The 20,606-nt window shown below is 47.7% G+C and overlaps 2 protein-coding genes across 9 annotated transcripts in view; one reads left to right on the top strand and one right to left on the bottom strand.

Annotated features, from left to right (window-relative positions):
- Positions 1-1,306: 1,306 nt before the first annotated feature.
- On the bottom strand, positions 1,307-7,641 carry LOC120822726 (fibroblast growth factor 1). 4 transcript variants are annotated; one of them, XM_040182583.2, is made up of 4 exons: positions 7,589-7,641; positions 3,500-3,674; positions 2,968-3,071; positions 1,307-2,684 (listed from the first exon to the last, which is right to left on the bottom strand). In XM_040182583.2, the coding sequence occupies exons 2-4, from the start codon at positions 3,654-3,656 to the stop codon at positions 2,499-2,501; spliced, it is 447 nt and encodes a 148-aa protein (XP_040038517.2). In that variant the 5' UTR covers positions 3,657-3,674; positions 7,589-7,641; the 3' UTR covers positions 1,307-2,498. The 4 variants fall into 4 exon arrangements, with proteins under 4 accessions (XP_040038517.2, XP_040038518.2, XP_077962924.1 ...); XM_040182584.2 differs by lacking the exon at positions 7,589-7,641 and adding an exon at positions 4,696-4,866; XM_078106798.1 differs by lacking the exon at positions 7,589-7,641 and adding an exon at positions 4,488-4,638.
- Positions 7,642-9,621: 1,980 nt separating this feature from the next.
- LOC120822725 (rho GTPase-activating protein 26) overlaps positions 9,622-20,606 on the top strand; it is a 47,679-nt gene continuing 36,694 nt past the window's right edge. For 3 of the 5 annotated variants that reach the window (XM_040182581.2, XM_078106792.1, XM_040182580.2), the window contains exon 1: positions 9,622-10,503. In XM_040182581.2, coding sequence (XP_040038515.1) covers positions 10,350-10,503 — 154 coding nt within the window. In that variant the 5' untranslated portion in view covers positions 9,622-10,349. Of the gene's footprint in view, positions 10,504-12,259; positions 12,455-20,606 lie in introns of those variants that run through there. The other 2 variants (XM_078106796.1, XM_078106795.1) reach the window with 2 other exon arrangements.

The raw sequence follows: 20,606 nt of genomic DNA, 5'->3' as shown, positions 1-20,606 counted from the left end.
GCCACACAAATGCATTTTCATTGAAAAGTACCGTGGTCGTATTTCCATTTTGGTCCTTTTGAAACAAAAATGAGAGAAATAAGTGATACTTTATATATGTGCATGTAAACAGGTGGTAGAAGTAGAAGGGGGAGAAAATGACGAGAAGAAAGCAATAAGCCAGAGACGGACGCTTGAAGAAGGCTGGAAACCGAGAGAGGGGGAGGAAGGGAACGTAAAGAAAGTCGAAATTGAGGAAAGAGAGAGGAGTAACAGATGAGAAAATGTGTCCCAGATCCAGTGTGTGCACTGTGTGTGTGTGTGTGTGCGTGTGCGTGTGTGTGTGCGTGTTTGCTAAAGTGGTTTGTGTTGCAGGGATCTTGGCTGCTGTCAGGCTAGGGGACTCCCAGAGGAAGCCAGTCCTTGTTCAGTTTACAGTGAATGATTCCCTTCCTGCCCTGCACAGCCCTGCAGGCCAATAGCCAACCAGGTTTGTGAGTGCGTGTGTGTGTGTGTGCGTCCTGTGCTGCTTCATTAAATAGAAAGAGAAGAGAAACTGTCCTGCAAATGAGAGGTCAGAGGTCAGATGTTTGTCCACCAACATCAGTGTGTCCTTTCAGTGTCCTCAAGACCCACATCCCTTTGTTTGTTTTTACACACCAATTGCTTTTGATAAAGAAGATTTGAAAATATAAGGATCAAAATGTCCAATTAGACATTGGCTGCTTCTCAACGCATTGTAACCACTGATATGAAAAAAGATGAAAATATGATATAAGATAGTTTAGACCAGTTTAGACAGAATATTCTGTCATAAAAAATAATAATAAGACCTTTTATCCAATATATCCAATATACTATAATGTAAAAATACTAAAAATTGTCATTGGATTGCATACTTTTCTACATAAGTGACTCATTGCAAAAAAAATACACATAAGAGTAAAAAGTTATATTTCCCTCAGAAATGACATGCACCCGATAGACAAACTAGTCACACTAATATTTGAGCACAATTGCAGGTCAAGTATTCACTCACTCTTCGACAATGAAACGTAGATCGGAGAAGTCAATAAGATGTTTTCAGAAGAACTAACGATGGATAATTCCGCTCTGATCCGGGATTCAGCGAGGCCCAAACCTGAAATAATATCAATGAGCTTAGAAGCCGGCCGGCCGAAACTGAACCACTGAAACTGAAGCAATGCTTCCATCTTGTGGCCAATTTGTAATGTTTGTGGTGGGGAGGAATGTGTCTGGCAAACACCCGTGACAAGAGTTTTCACTGAAAATACCAAACGTTAACACAAATACTGGAAGCTGGACATGACATTTAACACTTTTATTCACTTGGTTACGTTTTAAGAAGATCATCAACCATCGTCACAGAAAATACAAATATTTATATTTTTACAGATAGTAATGCAGACTTTATTTTATAATTTAAGAACGCTTAATAAAAAAAAAGCAAAGTGATCAAATCACTCAAATCAAAGCTTTTTTCCTTCATTATGTATGTATGAATTACACTTATATAAACAACCTGCTGCAAAAATGCAAATGTATCAGCGATACAATAAATATTCACAATGGGCAATTTTACTTGTGTTACAGTAACACGTGTTTCAACTTTAGGAGAAATATGTGGGCAAAAAAAGTGTTGGTTTGGGAAGCGGAGCCACTTTGCTTAGTAAAGGGAAACTTAATGTGGTGCAGGACGGAATGCTCAATATTATATTGTCCTTCTCTGCAAACAAACCGCTTCTGAGCGTTTGATCTCATCAGCGTGATAAATTCTTCTTTTGTTCCGTCTTTTAATGAACATACAACTCAATAACAACTTCCCTGACTGGTAAAAAAAAAAGTTTTCACATCTTCCCGTCAGACTGTCAGCTGACTCAGTCACAAAATAACAATATGGTAAAATAATCGCACAAATGTTTCACTGTCATCCTGGCTCTGTGTGTTTCACGCGCACGCTTTTCTGCTATCATAAAATTACCAAAATGGTCACGCATGAGATTAGCAGTCATTTAAACCCCCACCGAGACGCACCCACAGGTCAGGCACTGAAATACATTAGTCCTATTATTCCCTCCGTGAAGTTGCATTCCAACGCCAGACGGTCGGCTCTTTTATGTTTACTGCCTTGTTGGTTTCTTCTGTGCCACATGTGATCAATCGCAAAACTATTTCTGTGTAAAAACGGACTGTTTGATGTGTTCCACAAAGGCGCTTCATACCAGCCGATAAACCGCTGGTTTGCATCGATACCTCATGCGTTTTCTGTGTGGAGTGAGAAGAATAGAGAGAGAATTCCCCCGTGTGTACGTTCTCACGTCCCTGTGATAAATCGTATAAAGTGTAATCGGCTGCTTACATTCTCGGCATTAACAAGCGGGATGAAAAAAGGCCTCGCCGCCCCGCTGTACTGATTTTCAGTGACCTTTAAATGGAATACCGTCGAGCAGGAATGAGACTTCACTGAGCACATCTGCGGCTCCTCCTGGCGTCTTATTTCACATGTTTCCCGGCGGCCTTGGCAGGAAAAAGACGGCCTTTTGACCCCGGTGGGTGTCTGGTCCCGGCTTGGGCTGCCCATTCCTCTTCAGCCCCACGTACCACGCGTACTTCTGGGAGCAATACGTGTTGTGATGGTTTTCTTCATACTCCTCCAGGAAGTAACACTCATCGTTCAGTGTTGGCTGAGGACATGAGGGAGGGGAGAGAAGGGAAGAGCTGTTGGTTTTGTCGACAGTCTTCTAATTGGCCCTGTGAAGTCATTTTAAACTGCTGAATGATGGGAATCAACATCAGAAATCTGTGTAATTCCTTTATGGTTTTTGTTGTTATACAGTTCCTGCCTGGCGCCAGTTGTTGCTCACGGTGATCAGGTGATTTTGCAGTTGTGTTTAAATGTACTATTTAATGTTTCAATTCAAAATCAGTCTTAAGCCATAGCAGCGGTCTTTTTGTTCAAAAACTCACGGATCCATAGAGGCATCCTCTTTTGCTCATGGCGAGGTACCTTCCCGTCCCCTCGCCCTTGATGACCACCACTCCCACACTCACGGCCTGTAGCCTCAGGATGTCTGCAAAGCAAAATGATCTTTTTTGTTGGCTTTCCGAGAAAAAAGGGGAGGACACTCATATTTCGACACCACGGAAGCGTTTTTCCACTGAAATGAATGTCGTTTTTTTTCAGGGCGAGGAGGCAATGACGTCCCAATATGTTCAAAGGGTCACTGTCTTCGCTCCTTCTCTTTACAGACCCGGAGCAGCTTTACCAGAAGTGCTGCGATTTAAAAGACATCGCCTTTCGTCCAGGTCCATTTATCTTAACTTCTCACCAAAACAATTGGGTACCTCTTCTTTCTTGCTTTTCCTTATTTTTAACAAGGATGACCTTTAATCCTCAGTTAAGTCACCCTACACGTGCAGAATCTGCTCAGCTTCATTTGACTACACATCGTATTGTTTGCTCCTGAACTAAGGAGAGAGGTGTAGATGCCTTTCTCACCGTGGGGGTCGTTTTCCTGCCTGCCTCCGCTCACAGCTCCGTCTGGCAGAATCCTCAGGTGATGCCCTCCGTTCTGGCAGTACAGTCTGGTCAGCGTCCGGTGCTCCTGCCTGGACGCGGGCCCGAGCGGCAGCACCGTGACGTCTCCCTCGGACATCCCGCGCGGCCCTGGCGCCTGCAACGACACGGCGGACCCATCGGGTTGGCTGTTCATGCCTGCCTGTGGCGTCTCTGAGACCCCAGGGGAAGCGTGAATGAGGACGACAACGCCGCCTTCGTGACGTGATTACAGGAAAGGCTCCCCCCCCCAGCCTCCCTCGACCACGTTCTCCCTCTCACCGCCGGTCCGTTTCTTTGGGGCGGCCTTTTAAGGAACTCTTTCTTTCAGAAAATCATGATCACCACTAACTCCCTGACTTACCTCGTGAGAATCATTTACAGATGGCAGTGATGTAACTCCACCTTCCCCCCACCCCGAAATCTGTACAGAGCCAAACAACAAGACAAACAGCGCGTGGCCACAGCGAAGGGCAGAGAGCGCCGTCACGCTGTTTGAGACTTTTGCATTCAGCCGGCTTCAGACGACTACGTGTTTTACATCCAAGCAAATCTCCAGCAGCCAGCCGGGCACTTTAAGTCTTACCAGGAATCCAGCCAGCTCCTGTCTGTCTGACCCTCGGACTGTCTGCTTCCTCAAAAGCTACTCCAAAAAACCCCCAATCGGGCCTTTTTTAAAAGCCCCAACTGTCAGTGTAATCTCTATATCTCCACCGGTAGAGATCCCAGAGCAGCAGTGGCTGCAATGAATGAAAAAGGAGCGGGCGATCGGCGGCGCCGTACGGCTCGATGTTATCATTTGGAGCCAGGGGAAGGGAATAGCTGAAACAGAGACGGGCCACAGCTCACATCTGGAATGTCTCGGACAGGCATGAGAAAGAGAGCGGGGAGGAAAATGATAATAGAGGGAGAAGGAGAGCAAAATACACACCAGCCGAAAGCCACAAGAGGTATGCGAGGCCTCCCCGCTCCCAGAGGGCTTCTCCTCAGCGCAGCAACGGAAGACAAGCGGGGTTTTTTTTACGGGATATGAGAGGTTGGTTTGTGTCCACAGGGACTTTAGGACTGTGCCGCTGGTGGGAATGACGTCCGAGCGGTGACCGAGTCAGAATGCAGATGTGAGGGTCAGACGCGCCTACCTGTGAGATGGTCACGTGACAGTCCTCCCGATGAGCCAGCATGTCCTCTTTCTGTCCCCTTTTTTTCTTCACTGAAGTTTGAATGGAACCTGTCCTTGACTTTTGTGACTGGACGTCAGAGAGTTGCCGTAAGTGCGTCCCTCTGTATTTGTACCCTATCCTCCCCCCTCCCACCTCCCAAAAACGTGAGAGGATCTCATTTTAACGGGCCCGCGTCAGGACTAAAAATACCACCCTAGCACAGTGAGACGGAGTGACGCAAGTGTCCAGGCCATGGGATCCAGGCACGGCCTGGAAATGAGCAGGACGGCCCGTCTGACTGAGCACCGACACACTCTCAATGGGTGAGCAACGCAACAAACATTCCCCAAAGGAACAAAGACGGTGACTTCAGCATCCCAACATTAATCGTGCATCATGGCAGCACAGATGCTCGGAGCACATCTGGACTCTGGACCGATCGCTCGACCCGATTCGGTGCTGCTTCACGCTGCCTTATTTGCATTGGACTTTCCTTCTTTAACGCTCCGATGTCAATTACACGTCACCTTGTTGTCAAGACACGACGCACGACGTTCAGTTGTTGCACACACTTCTCAATTCAAATCGCAAAGCATCAGCCTACACAACAGACAAATATTCACATCTTTAAACATTCAGGTCTGTTGAAGGCAACGTTGAGCCTAATTCTTTTTTATTAAGAGGGGAAGGCGAGGTGGGGGTAGATCTGCCCGATTTACAGCACCAAGATAAAAGCTGCATATTTGTGTGCTGTTTTATGTTTGACTTTGTACATTGAATAGGCCATTATTTTCCTCAGCATTCTACACACAACAACCCATGATGACAAAGTGTTTTTTTGCAGATCTATTAAAAATAAAGAACAAAAACATAACATGTACATAAGTATTCACAGCCTTTGCTCAATACTTTGTTGAAGCACCTTTGGCAGCAATTACAGCCTCAAGTCTTCTTGGGTGTGATTCCACAAGCGTGGCACATCTACTTCTGGGCAGTTTCTCCCATTCTTCTTTGCAGAACCTCTCAAGTTCCATCAGGTTGGATGGGGAGAGTCGGTGCACAGCCATTTTCAGATCTCGCCAGAGATGTTCAAATCGGGTTCAAGTCAGGGCTCTGGCTGGGCTACTCAAGGACATTCACAGAGTTGTCCCGAAGCCACTCCTTTGTTATCTTGGCTGTGTGCTTCGGGTCGTTGTCCTGTTGGACGATGAACCGTCGCCCCAGAGCGCTTTGGAGCATGTTTTCATCAAGGATGTCTTTGTACATTGCTGCATTCATCTTTCCCTCAATCCTGACTGGTCTCCCAGTTCCTCCCGCTGAAGAACATCCCCACAGCATCATGCTGCCACCACCATGCTTCACTGTAGGGATGGTATTGGCCAGGTGATGAGCAGTGCCTGGTTTCCTCCAGACATGACGCTTGGCATTCAGGCCAAAGAGTTCAATCTTTGTTTCATCAGACCAGAGAATTTGGTTTCTCACGGTCTGAGAGTCCTTAAGGTGATATTTACTGAGGAGTGGCTTCCGTCTGGCCACTCTACCAAACAGGCCTGATTTGTGAAGTGCTGCAGAGATGGTTGTCCTTCTGGAAGGTTCTCCTCTCTTCATAGAACAACGCTGGAGCTCTGTCAGAGTGACCAGCGGGTTCCAGGTCACCTCCCTGAGGCCCTTCTCCCCCGATCGCTCAGTCTGGCTGGGCGGCCGACTCTAAGAAGAGTCCTGGTGGTTCCAAACTTCTTCCACTTCCGGATGATGGGGGCCACTGTGCTCATTGGGACTTTGAATGCTGCAGAAATCTTTCTGTACCCTTCGCCAGATCTGTGCCTCGATACAATTCTGTCTCAGCGGTCTACAGATAATTCCTTGGACTTCATGGCTTGGTTTATGCTCTGATGTGCACTGTCAACTGTGATACCTTATATAGACAGGTGTGTGCCTTTCTCAATCATGTCCAATCAACGGAATTTAGCACAGGTGGACTCCAATCAAGTTGTAGAAACATCTGAAGGATGATCAGTGGAAACAGGAGGCACCTGAGCTAAATGTTGAGTGTCATGGAAAAGGCTGTGAATACTTATGTACATGTTATGTTTTCGTTCTTTATTTTTAACAGATTTGCAAAAATTTGCAAAAAAAGGGTTAGGGTTTTCACTTTGTCATTATGGGTTGTTGTGTGTAGAATGTTGAGGAAAATGAATTGAGGCTGTAACATAACAAAATGTGGAAAAAGTGAAGCGCTGTGAATACTTTCCGGATGCACTGTACATTTTTACACCTCTTGGTCTTGTTGAGTTGTCAGAGGTGTCAGATCATGTTGAGAATCAGCGGGGGAAAAAACGTGACTAAAGTGAAAAAGTGGGGCTGAAGCTTGACCTACTTTTCTATCACCTGTGTCCAGCTTCAGGGGCCCTTTTTCCTTTTTTTCCCCCTTTTGGAGGCTGCTTTACCTTTATGTACCAAGAGATGGCAGAATACGTCCACCGTCAACATAAAAAGAATCAGTTTGGCCCCTTTTTTGACACCGCGCAACATGAGACATTACCACCAACTACCAGAACAATCGTGTTAAGGGTAAAGCAACGTGACCCCTTAATTAGCTGCCGTTCCCTTTCCACGACATGTGAGAATAATACATATATATCAAGACATATACATATAATAGTTCTCTCTGATTTGTTGAGATTATCACCATACAACCACGATGTAACTGCAGCCACATGCCACAACACGGTGTTCCAATGTTATCATTGAATTATTGGTCATAGCACCTTTAAGAAATCAGCGTCAACTACTATGAGTGTCCTGTTTTCAACACGGCCGGCTGCCTTTGGCTGCCTCACTGCTTTGGGCAGAAGTTCATCCTCTGACTCACCAGAAAGGAAGCTCCTCTGGCTGAGAGTGTGACGCGGGTGGATGTCCATGGCATCCGCGTCCTCCCGCAGAGAGAAAAGGGGAGATAAAGTAGTGAAAAACTGTCTGTAGGAATAAATATCTTGCTCCAGTGAAAGAGCATTGAGGGGCCTTACAGATGATGTTAGAGTTGGTAAATGGCAGACAAACCCTGCTCATCAGCTGTCAGCTATGCGTCTGTTTCAAAAGAGGAAATGGAAATACGGATACATATTTTTAGCTGTTGTTACTTAAGCTAGTGTTTTAAACAGGAAGCTTTGTTTGGAAGGAGAGGTTGAGGCTGATGAAATTAGGGAGGGGCGAGTAAAATGCAATTAGCAGCCCATTTATTGCCATTAAGCATCACAGCAGGTATTGATTACGGCCTTCAAATACGTTCAGTGGTTCTAATGTTAATGGAAATTCTTTTGTTCGTCTTCAGAGGTCAGAATCAATTAAGAAACAGCAAAAACGACAGACTCCATTTATGTTGTAGGTTTAAGAGACCATTCATTTTCTTTCAATTTCAGTACATGAGCTCACGGAGGACTTCAAGATTAGATTGGGGGATGCTAGAATTTGACATTTGACACAAAATTGACCCAAATTGCTTTTGCGAAAGGATGGCTTGTGAAAGAAATTATGTTTTTGCTTTAGTTTTTAAGCATTTTTTTCCACAGGATGCTTTTTTTTAAGCGTCCTGTGGAGCACTAGGGATAATTGATGGACTATGGCCATTCACAAAACCCAAATATAAATGATTTCTGGTTCTTAAGCAACTTAACAAACACAAATACCAACAGGCCATGACTTCCTGTAAATCTCTCTGTGCACCACACTGTGACAGATGGAGGAATGAGCGGGCGACCAGACGCTGTGCTGTGCTTTGGCAGAGGAAGTAGCGTGCCTATATCTCAGTGGTTTTCATGCAGAAACCACAAACGCAAAACGTGCATAAATGACCTACTTGTGATTTAAATGAAAAACATCTAATCGTGTCATTATAAGTTGGTTAAACTAGACGTTTGCCGTTTTTTACACTTTTATTTGGAATTTGTCTGTCATTCATCATCAACCTACTATTTTTGTCATTGCTGGAATAGGAACCACGATAAGTATATAGGGAAATACGAGAATTAAAATGCACATGGTAAGAAGAAATGCTGCGGCGCGGTGTTGGGCCTAAAGAGGGCCCCAGAGAGTGCAGCCACCTTCAATCCAAAAACTCTAAAACGCTGCACAGAAATTCCCCGCTCCGGTTGAAGTGACGTCATTGTCTCCTCCCACCAACCGGGCACGCTGCCCGCAGAATGCAAAGATCGCTTATACTCGAGAGGACGACACTGGATGCCCTCTAGCGTGGTGTGTTTTTAAATGTGCTGCAACTGATCCTCGTTTCAACGTTTTTTACCCGTATTTCCCACCAATTATAAAACTGCATTATGTCCTTAAAATGGGTATATTAGCTTGGATGATATCTGATGTCAAACTTATTTGATTATTCCACTCCCACTCTGCACGGATTGCAGTGAAACCTGCACATATATACACATTTTCTCAGAAATGACAATAGGCTAATACGCTCTCTGCTTTAGACAAAGGGTTTTTACTGTATAGATTATTGTCCAATTTGTCTTTCGTTCAATTTGCCCACACAGTGGCCTACCACATAATTGCAACATGCCACGTAATAGAATTTAAGGCGCAAATCTTGTTTAAATTTCTTAAAAATAAACGTAAGCAATACAGGAAATGTGGATTTAAGGCTTGTAGCGTTAGTCTGTCAGCAAGTGCACCATTTCTCTCCAACTGGAACATATTTAGAATTTGGGCTGATGCTCAAAGCAGACTCACGGGGTTGGTAGTGTGGATCAAGACATTTCTAGCTTTTTTTGTAGCACACTTTTAGGAATGCACGAACATTTGGAATACGAGCATTTGGCACAGTTGTAAACCCCAAACTTTGAAGGACGCAGCCGCCCAAACTCTCTCCAGGAAAAGCTTTACAGAAACACCATCAGAGTGAGCGCTCCTCATTCTGTCCCTTTTCTTTGTTTCTGCTCTCGAGTAGCTCTCCCATAAGCCCCGCCCCCCCCGGGCAAGCCTTTGAGCACTCCAGTCGAGCCACCGCATTGGCCGAGAGAGACGTCTCTCCGGGGCGGGGGGGATTATCCGTGTCCGGGTAGGTCGGTGACGGTCTGCAGCGCTGAGCCGAGCCCCGAGGGGAAGCCGAGCATTCAAAACCGCCCAGGGAAGACGCACCGCGTGAGCGGGGCCAGTTTTATCTTCTCAAATCTTCTCTGCTGCCTCCCGCCCTCCTCCCCTCCTCGTCACCGGTCGACTCCACGATGCAGCGCCGGTTTACCTGAGCAAGTGTTTTTTTTCCCCCTTCTTCTTCTTTCTCCCTCCCACCCGAACGACGCGGACCCGGCGGTGACTTTTTTTCTTTCTAAATTTAATGTAATTGAATTCCGCGCAGGACCGCTGCTGCCACCCCGAAGGAAACAGCGGGACTCCGTTTGCTGTGCGGCAAAGAGAGGAGCGCGGTTATGTAGGCGGGCATCGCTCTCGGAGACATCTGCGCCCGCTTGTTTACATGTTGTAATTGGATTTTCCATCAGCAGCAGCAGCAGCAGTAGATCAGGGATCTCCTCCGTCCTCCCTCCTCTTGTTCCTCCTCCTCCCGTTTGGAGCTTCCCTTTTTTTAGAACATTTTTTTGGCCGGGTTGAAGAAGAAGTAGAAGATGGGGCTACCTGCTCTGGAGTTCAGTGACTGCTACCTGGACAGCCCGCAGTTCAGGGAGAGACTCAAGTCCCACGAGCTGGAGCTGGACAAGACCAACAAGTTCATCAAGGAGCTGATCAAAGACGGAAAGGCGCTGGTCCAGGCTCTGAAAAGTAAGTGGAGATGGAAAACGCACTCACACAGACCGCCTCCCAAGAGGTTGAGATGCCTTCAGGTGTAGTCTTCTCTCGCTTACATTGGCATCACGTGAGAAGTTTGGGGTGTAGGGTGTGTTTTTCTCTCACTGACACTGCGGTAAATGGTTTGGTCTTGTTGGAGGTTGACGATGTCCGTCCGACTGGAGGGTTCGTCGACTCCAGGTTTGCTTCTTTCAGTGTTTTGGTGGCGTGGATGGATACCTTGACACGCGGGTTACCAGGGTTACGGGGCAGAGAAGGGTACCCTGCAGGACCACCACCCAAATGGTGGGTTTTGGTGGGACAACGATGGATACCGTTATGTTCGGTTTCGGTTCATGGGATGTTTCCGCTTGGTACCGTGCAGATACAGCACTACATGTTTCTAGCGAGATGTTTTCCATGATATAACGTTAATCCCATAGAAAATGTGTGACTGGATGCAAATAGTGACGTGGGGTTTCATGAGTCAATGGTCCCCAGAGGCCAATGGACAGAAGCAGCACTTTAACCTGACAGGACACAGAAGCTTCTGGTCTTCTGCTGCCGCGTTGCTCGTGTTGTTTTAGTGGCTTTAAAAAAAAAAAGCCAGCACTCACAAAACGATACCAACAAACGTAACCGTTGTAGTCAGCGATGGACCGGCAACTGTTTTTCTGTCATTGTCTTGTACTTCTTTGAGGAGATCGCTGATGCCGGCTCTAGTTCCCTACAGCGAGGTGGTGGCTTCGTGCTGTCCCGTTGAAACGTCATCATCTCCCTGCCAAAACCTCTTGGTGGATTTTGCCTTGAGACGACAACGAACGGATGAAAGCATATTGACGTTGCGCTGCTATCCAAGCACTCGTCAGTCACTGGTTTCAACTGGGTGTTAAGGAGTTTGCATGTACACATAGCGAGAAATAAGACGCACACCCAGCTGCTAGCTCATCGCGTACGGAAACCGATGGCTCTGTTATTGTTGGCGTACAACTCCACGATGTGGATGGATGGGACAAAATAAAAGGTAAAATAAAACACTCCTAACATGCAACACTGTTCAAGGCAAACTGCAGAGGTCAACATGACCATAAGGTCGCCACGTTACAAAGATGGATAGACTTGTTTTAGCTTTAGGCATCTAATATGAAGCCTTCAGTATCGACTTTAGAAGCCACCTTGAATAAATCCAAACTAAGATGGCAGCTGCACACACACACACATGTACACACCGCATACACCGAGAGACACATGTGTGTGTTCGCCAGATGTCATTTAAGGGCAGATCTAGCTTGTTCTCGCCGAGCCTGTAGAAACGTTCGGTGCTCCGCTCCTCGTTTCCGGACGTTGGCAAACGTCCCGCAGAAGGCGAAGTGGGGATTCCCTGTGACGGACCACATGGACCCGCTGCACCTCGCGTCCCGCTCCCGTCCTCTCCTCGCTTCACTCAACCGTCTCCGTTGTTTTGGAGGCCGCCTACGGTGCCGCTGGGGAGCAATAAGCCGGCTGAGGGCAGTCGCTCAGTGGGTTCAACTGTCAACGGGGCTGATAGATGAGGGTCACACACACACACACACCATAGCTAATGCTCTTATGGCTGGTGGAGCAGGCCGACCCTCTGTTAAGGAAGAGTATGTGCCGAGGGGCAAAAGACAGAGAAGAAGAGGTGGGAGGGGAGGGGGAAGGGTTGTGGTTGGCTTTCACAATGGTGTTAAAAAAAAAAAGAAGAAAAAAAAAGGACATGGCCTTATTTTGTACACGCCTATAGAGGAGCACAGCGATCTAGGTTGCGAAGAGGAGGAGAAGACAGGATGGAGGAGGAGAGGGACGCGAGGCCGGAGGCTTTCCTCTGCAGACGTCCCGTAGGAACAAAGAGGAGAGACGCGTGGGATTCATGCATTAGTCCTCGGTTATTAATATTCCGGATGTGGTCAGACAACATCTACTGGTACGTCACTGCTTCTGAGAAGATGCGTGTGCACGCTCACTGCAGTGCAGCACGATGGGGGGGGGGGGGGGGGGGCTCTTCCTCCAGCTGTGACGTAGTGTGGAGGAGAAAGAAATTAGGGCACGACTGAGCCCAGCTTGGGTTTTCCTTGCTGCCTCGTTTTCCTCCGGGCCGACTGTATGACGCGCGCGTGTGCGCACACTGACTTTCAGCCTCGTCCCGGATCAAAAGTACCCGTATTTGGCCTGAAAGAAGAAGCTGAAAACGGCCACTTTCAGAATTTTGCATCAGTCGTGATCCTTTCTTGCCAAACGCTGGATTTAAAAAAAGCAAAATGAACAAAAGACCAATTCTCCTCGTTACATTGTGGCCACGCACGTAAACTCGAACCGCTTGCATTCATGGGGACGAGCTATTTCGCCCCGGTACGACTGCAATTCATAAGCTTGTTTAAACTCTTAAAAGGTCGTAGGTCGCGTAGCTCATGACCGTCCCCACAGGTTAGTAGAAAAGTAGAAACGGCAGCCACGGTGCCGCTTCATCTCACCAGCTGAATGTACGGACTCTCGACCCTGGACTCCAGGCGAGCTGAAGCTGCTAAATATTTTAGCTTGAGCAGAGATACTTTGACCCGGCTCGTCGATGACTTTTTACTCTTTACTCTGCTGGGACGCCGCCGGCACTAAAGATTCACGAGTTCCCTTCTGCAGCGGTTCAGGGGTGTTAATGTGTTAATGTTCACACATGCACACACAGTCTTCAGATAGCTTCATTGCATGTCAGCTCTACGGAACGTAAGAATAAATTCAATTTACTCAGAAAAGGAACTGAAAGAGGAACTGCCTAGTTCCTGACATGTTATTCTTACCCTGCACCTCAAAGAAGGAAGTGGCAGTCGCACTGTACATCTTTAAATTCACACATACGCAACTTTAAATTTGAATGTCTCTTCATGCACACTCCTCTGACACTCTGCGGTGTGATCATCTGCACAACTGCAAAGCGGGACTGACTGACTGTGGGTACGCCGTGTGGGTAAGGCCGCCGCCATCCCAGATCTGCCATGGTGATCGTCGACGTTGAAACCGAAATGACCCCACAAGGTGCTTCCTACGTCCAAAGCTTCCCTCCTGAAATGGGTCCGTGTAACTCGATGTCATCCGGCCCGCGCCTTGTTCCACCTGACCGCCTGTGCCTGTCCCTGTGCAGCTGCACGTAACAAGCGCCCCCCCCCCCCCCCCCCCCCCTCCTTCTCCTCACAGGTTTCGGTGTCGCTCCGTCCAAACGTCTCCCTTTCACTGAGGGAAGTGAAGCGATCTGCCACGGAGGTGATATAATGTCTCCTGCAATCCAATGAAAACCAACTTGGTTCAAGAATGTTCTTGACTTGAACGCCTGTTTATTCTTCTTGCCGCGGCTGTCGGCCATGTCCACCCACCCCCACCCCCCCCTTTCAAAAAATGAGTTGTGGCGCTGTGGACCGGTCTTGGTCTCATCTATGATCCAACGCCATTTTTTTTTTTTATTTGGTCTTGGACGAAGAGGACTGGAATGGATTTCGAAGACCACAACTGCCAAACTGAGTTTTAATTAAATTGCATTGTGTGATTTACTGGTGAGCGACTCGCCCCGTCTTTGTCTCCCCTCCGTCTCAAACCCACAGCGTCTTGGTCTTGTTGGTCTTGGTCTGATCCAACTCATAACCTCCTTTTTATTTATTTATTTATTATTATTATTTTTTTCAGGTGCTCTTTAAAACCAGAAAAAGCTAGTTAGGTGTGATGAGACCGGCGCAGGTCTCCTGGCTCATGCTACTGTGCTCTTTAACGTCGTAAAAGCGCATTAAATGGAGCAGGACGGAAAGCGAAGTCTTGAGAACGCTGTTTTAACGCCGCTGCACGCGGCTACCTGATCGCCCGCTGTTCGCTCGTAAAAAAGAGAAAGCTGTGCTTTTTACTGCAGGAGGTCGTGGACACAAATTGTTTAAACGGAGCTGTACCAGCAGCAGATGGAGGGAGGTCAATTATCACCCCCCCTCCCCCACACGCCCACCCGCCTCCAGCACGACAAAAAGAACAGCAGCCTGATGGAGCTTTAATTTGAACTTTCTATCTGGGAAGTAAATGACTCTGCTGCTCCATGTTGTCTAAGAAGCAGATTTTTACAGTTGATCCGCCCCCAAAAGCAGGTGGGGGGGCTTACTGGCTGTGTCTGAACTAGAATGAAATATAGCTTCAGGGAATGTTTAAATTTCACTGCCTTCCGGCCATCAGGAACAGTCAAAAGGTCACATACATTGTGTGTGTGTGTGTGGCAACCGGCTAATGTTTATCCCATAAACTGTCTCAAGATCTGAATTATTTCATACGCCAAATTGTGTGATTGGGTGCTGTTTTTGTTTCCTCTCCTACAGGGGGGAGGTGGGGGGGGGGGTCAAAAGAAGGACGGGGAGATTTATATGAACCATCCTCGACTCCTTCGCCTGCAGAGTTGAGCCGTCAGTCCCAAACTCGAGACGTGTGGGATAACGAAGTAGGGACTATCGTCTCCGCGGTGGAGTCGAGTGTGCCCCCCACCCACCCCCCCCCCCATCCCGCCCAGCAGCACTTGCACCAGGTGATTTTTAGCCCAACAGGTGTGGCTGAAATCGGGCAGGAACGCACAAAGACACTCGCATACTCTCACACATTTATCCACACATGCTGACACATGTTGTTGATTAAACAGCTATTTTCCACCCACATCAAAGCGCTTGGAGTGAGTCAGAGGGGGGAGGAGAGAGCAGCCTCGCTCGTTTCCCCCACGCCGCCAGACGAGGCGGAAGCTCCGAAAAGCACATCGCTTTTTTGTCCGGGTTTCGTACAGACAAGCCGGCTTTGCGTTTCACGTTATACGGTTGTTCGGCTCCACTCTTCACCGGAAAGTATTGTACGTTTTTTTTTATTTTTTTTACCTCGCCTCACTTATCTGACGGCTCCAGTCAAAAATATACACGTTATGAGCGCAACTCAACTTTAACGTGATTAGGCACGTGGGCACAAATCTGGCTTACAAGGTTTTTATAGACAATGTATCAGGGAGCTCAGTTCAAGGTCGTTTTCAGACTTATTACTTATTATTTACAAATCGCAGAATTCAAACCTACTTTTTTTTTTTTTTAGCAGCAGCTTCACGTCCTCAATATCTTTTAATGTTCTTCTCCGGCAGCTCGTTCTTCACCAGCGCGACACGTGGTGTCGTTGTGGAAAAGTCACCAGCCCTGCAGAAATGTTTTTGATAAAGAAATTGGAGCACGGCGACGAAGCGGGGGGGATGTTTCCGCGTCGTTTCAATATTCCCACTCGTCCACCTCCCATGCGGCTTTTCATCACAGCCGAATCGGCGGCACTTTAAACGAAGGCCAGCAGGTTCCGTCATTGTTGACCTTCCAAAACAATGATTCTTCTTCCTCTCCCCTCCCCCTTTTCCTCATAAACATATTCCCACATTTGAACCTCATCCTAATTCCCCATGTGTGCCTCCTCCTTGTGTCCTTCCTCGTTTCCTTCTGTCAGTCTGACATGGAAATGCCTGTTAGCCTCCTTCTTTCCTCCAGCCTCGCTCATCCGGTTTCTCTTCCCTCGCGTCATTAGAATAAGCTCATAAATTAAATAAGTGCTTGCGGAGGAACCCGCTTCATTGGAAATGTCCCAGCGGTTGAGTGACGGTGTGTTTTTTTTTTTTGTCAACCAACAAACTGGGAAATAAGGTCATTCTTTTGTGAGTCGCCTTGGTCATGTGATTCTCCCCGCCCGCCCGCCCGCCCATCCCATCTATCTGAGTCTCCACCCGGCTTGACAACTACCTCTGGGGTGGGTGGTGGGGGGGGTTCTGGGAAGAGGGCTTAAAGGGCTTTGTTGTCCCTCGTCACTTTGTTACTTGTTCGTTAGTGCACTTTATGCTTAATATTTTTTTTTAAAACTTTTTTTAATATTTACAATTTTTTTACTTTATTCCCTTGTTTTATACTAACCCATGGCCTTATTCTACTAACCCATTGCATTAGCATTTCATTTTACTTTATTTGTATTACTTGTGCACTGCTGTCTTGTCTGTCTACTGTCGCGCACCAACCGCCAAGACAAATTCCTTGTATGTTTGACATATTTTGGTAATAAATGTTTCCTGATTCCTGAAGAGACGGGTTTGTCCCCTTTTAAAGGAAGCGCAGGAGCCTCCCGACTCTCCCCCATCAGTCGCCTCGTTTCATTCCCGTTGTGCGGCAGGGTCCGCGTATCCCGGCCAGGCCTCGGCATACGCTTTGCCAGATGTCGCGTTATTTTTAAAACAACGAGACACGAGCAGACCCAGGCTGCGGTGAGGTAATCATACCGGGCGTCGGTCCGAGGCCAAGGCGGCGCTTTGGTGTCATGACGTGATTCACAAAGACCAGCCGCCCGTTGTTGGTGGCGACGCGCATGTCGATGTGTGATTTGCACCCAGCCAGACGTTTTCTTTTTTTTTCGTTTGTCACCGTGTTCTGTCCAACCTGGCTATTTATAGCTCCGGATGAATGAGCTGAGAACGGAACGGAAGCACTGAGTTATTGAGCACAACGCAGTGACGGATGAAGAGGAACTCGCCGCTTGCCAGGTGAAGACGTTTTAGTTTTTTTTAATTTTTTTTTTAGCTTCTTTTGGTTCCATCGCAACTCGTCTCCTCGGGGCCCGTTTCCAGCATCAGGAGGCGATCCGATGAGCGCTGCCCGTCAGGAGGACGGCCGTTCTTCCTGCAAGAAGGCAGCACGGTTCTTTCTGCAGTATTAAAGCCAAAGCCTGCTGGGGGTTTAATCCAATCAGATTGCGACTCATTTGGAAACTGCCTCCAAAGAGCCAATCGCGGGAAGCTGCCCTTTCACCTACAGCCACGTGGGTCCCGCCTACATTTAATCTTCACTTTTGGTTTTTGTTTTCATTGTTCTTGCTTGAAAACAAAAAACATATATATTTTTTTCGCAATGAATTGGCTTGTCAACAGCTTTTTTTTTGCGGCTTAAAGCGATGGCGGATGCCTTTTTATAAATAAACCCCACAGAATAGTTACGTACTGTATTTTACGAGTGTCCATGAGCCTCAGCAACATGGCGATTTCATCAACTGGTCACCTGTGGAATAGTTTACAATAAACAAAATAGTCCAAAGGGGCCAGAATCCAGATAGTAATCCAACTTTGGCGCCTACTTAGGGCATCATCAGAGTAACAGGCCGGCTTTGGTTATAGTCCTGGTTCTGGAAGAGAAGTGTGCTACTGCACAACTTCTACACCTCCTGCCTGCCCAGCGGAGAGACCTTTTTTAAACACGATCTGCCCCTTATTGACGTGGGAAGGTCATAGCAAGATAGAAACACACCGTTTTTAGACTCACTTTGTATCGGTGTATTTGGGTTCAGGGGTGTGTGTGTGTGTGTGTGTGTGTGTGGACTCGACTCCACGGCCAACCCAAACAAACCGCACTCCGCCAACATGTAGAGCGGGGAAGTGTGTGTTTAACAGTGTGCGTGTCTGCGTGAGGCTCCCATCCTGCTCCAAAAATACCCCCCTGCTAAGAATATTTAATCCACAGGTTACCGCTCGCTCTCTTCCCTTTCTTTATGCTTCGCTCGTTATCGCTGCCTCGCACATTTCATTCTCCGACTGTATACACACACACACACACATGCGGGGGGGGGGTGCAAAGCCAAGCCAAAACTGCGGCTTAGTGGGGTTAATCTGGTAGGTGTGTGTGCGCGCTCACTCTATCCTCCGCTTCCACGCGTCTGCTTGTGATCGTCGGCCGTAGGTCGGTCGGCTCGGCCTAGAAGGGCGTCTCCGTTGCCGTTTGAGAACTTCATTTCAGATCTTCTCACCCTCCCCTAATCAGGGCAAGCAGGGGGGGCGGGGCGGGGGTGTCAGGGTGATGCACATGGGAGGGAATTGAGCTGGGGTCCCGTGGCAGGGGGTGTTTGTGGTGGAGGGTGGGGCCCCTGTGTGTGTGTTTTTCATACGTGTGGAGGTTCAGAACTGTCAGGTTAATTTCCTGCCGTGATTTGTAAAATCTGATAATGACAGAGTGATGTGCAGCGTGCCTCGTCTCTGAGGTCAGGGGCATTTATGGGGCCGGTGGGAGATTACTGCGAGTAGGTTCCCGTTCTGAAAGAGTCGTAGTGATTTGTTCTTGGTAGAAGCTCCATTTCAAGGACGAGGTTGTCTCACCCGCATGTTGAAGACGTTCTTCTTGTCTATGTGCGCGTGAACAAGGAAGTCGGGGCGTGTGAGGAGATGTCGTTTACCGTGACAGCGATGAGTTATTTCAATATAAATGAATGGAAATGGTGAAACCTCCTCCTTTTTACGTTCTTTGATCTGAACCTGAAGAGGTTTCCAGTATTTTTGAAGATCTATGGGTATTGAATGCGTAGGCCGTACAGATTGTACCTGAAGTCCCGTATTTAGTGTTAAACTTGATGCAGCTTTCATTTAAAGCTGAATTAGTTATGCATCGAGGACAACACACTGGATGTCTGAATAAGTGGTGTCTCATTATGCACGAGGGGGGGGGGCAGCAGTTATTGTGCTTTGTTGCTGCCTGCACTACGACATGGGGGTATATAATCTGCCGCAATGTGGGACAGAATTGAATATATTATATATAAAATATTTGCATCGGCTCGCAGATAACAAAACTGCAAAAAACTGCACACACATTTTTCTTCATTTTAAATTCGACTCTCGAAAAGAGAATTGTTTTGTTTGTCTGGAATAGCTTTAAGATTATAAATTCTTTTGGAGCCTGTGCACGTGCCTCAGCATATTTGGTGTAATAATCAGTTTTGCGGCAGGGGAGAAGGCAGTAAAATGGCTAAAACGCTGCAGCCGTTTTTTTGCTGTCAACTCTTGAAGTGGAGATTGAGATTTTCGGGGCATGAACCTGCACAAACCAGAGGGATGGAATTTCTAAAACTAAACCTGCTGCCTCGGGGGCCAAACGCATATGTCATGTCTTCGAAGTTAAATTCCGTGGGAGTTTGTCCTCAGGGTGGCATTTCACTCGCCGTCTTCCTGCTCCGTGTTGGACCTGGAACCTCGTCTCTCTGTGGCACGCCGGCCTCCGAGGAAGGACTCTGACTCGCCACTCGCCCCCCCCCCCCCCCCGCGGCTGCTGGGATCCGTCCTGACAGGAAGAGAGAGAACGAGGCCAAGGCGGAGAGCGAGCGACCAATGACCAATTTTTTATCAGTGCGATCTGGGAACACAAGAGCAAATGAACAGAAAATGAGTGTGTGTGTGTGTGTGTGTGTGTGTGTGTGCCAGCAGAGCGTATGATGGCGCCTTCGGGGCTGTTTTTTAGTTTCCGGCTGAAGGAGAGGATGAGTGCCGCGCTTCTGTATTTTCTCTGATGAATGCTTTTATTAGCGTCGCTGTGAAGTGCTGTAATCTTCTGCACCCGCAGTTTATCATTCGGACGCTTTCAAAGTCAGAAAGCCTTCAAATCGAAGCGATGATTTTCCAGGCAGAGTTCTTATTATCCACAGTCATTTACGTTCATTATTTGATTTAGAGTTCAATAAGCATTACTTGCACTATTTCTTTATATAACCCATATCTGTTCATACAGACACTTCAAACGGAGGCGCTGCAGGTTCAGTTTGGTTTGTCACACGCAAACAAAATGAGATAAACTCCCGTGTGAGTTTACATTCGTTACACAGTGTCTGTATTTGAAGAATTGGGAGTGAGAACAAGTTGTGCATCCCCACCCACTTCGCCGTGGACACTGAACCCAAGTTTTAACTTGTCCCTCGAGCTCTCGTTCGCACCTCGGCCGACTCTGTCAGCAGCCTCGGTTTAAAAAGCGCGCGCCACGTTGCGCCCGGGCCAGTAACATGCTGTCACAACGGCGAGGCCGCGTTACTCTGCCGTGTTGTGGTCGCTTGGCTCACCGTCCCTTTCGCTAAGCCGCCCCCCCCCGAGGCCGCGGGCAGGTGTCGCGGGCAGCGTGCTGCTCACACACGAGCGCTGAGGCGCACAGAGGAGCCGACGGGGGGGGGGGATTAACAACGGGAGAGAAGGAGGAGCGGGAGATTACAGCCCGGAGGCGCTCGGTCTGCGCGGGGTTCGGCTCGCTTGGGTGTGA

The sequence above is a fragment of the Gasterosteus aculeatus genome, chromosome 7 (assembly GCF_964276395.1).
Source record: "Gasterosteus aculeatus chromosome 7, fGasAcu3.hap1.1, whole genome shotgun sequence".
NCBI lineage: Eukaryota > Metazoa > Chordata > Actinopteri > Perciformes > Gasterosteidae > Gasterosteus > Gasterosteus aculeatus.
This window is presented reverse-complemented; position numbering and strand designations above follow the sequence as displayed.

What these genes read in the sequence shown, in the direction of transcription:
- LOC120822726 (XM_040182584.2), bottom strand. Translation starts at nt 4,737, where the DNA reads ATGCTGGCTCATCGGGAGGACTGTCACGTGACCATCTCACAG. An exon ending in GTCACGTGACCATCTCACAG is followed by an intron (nt 3,675 to 4,695) that starts GTAGGCGCGTCT and finishes GTGTCGTTGCAG; the next exon opens with GCGCCAGGGCCGCGCGGGAT. An exon ending in GAGGATGCCTCTATGGATCC is followed by an intron (nt 2,685 to 2,967) that starts GTGAGTTTTTGA and finishes TCATGTCCTCAG; the next exon opens with CCAACACTGAACGATGAGTG.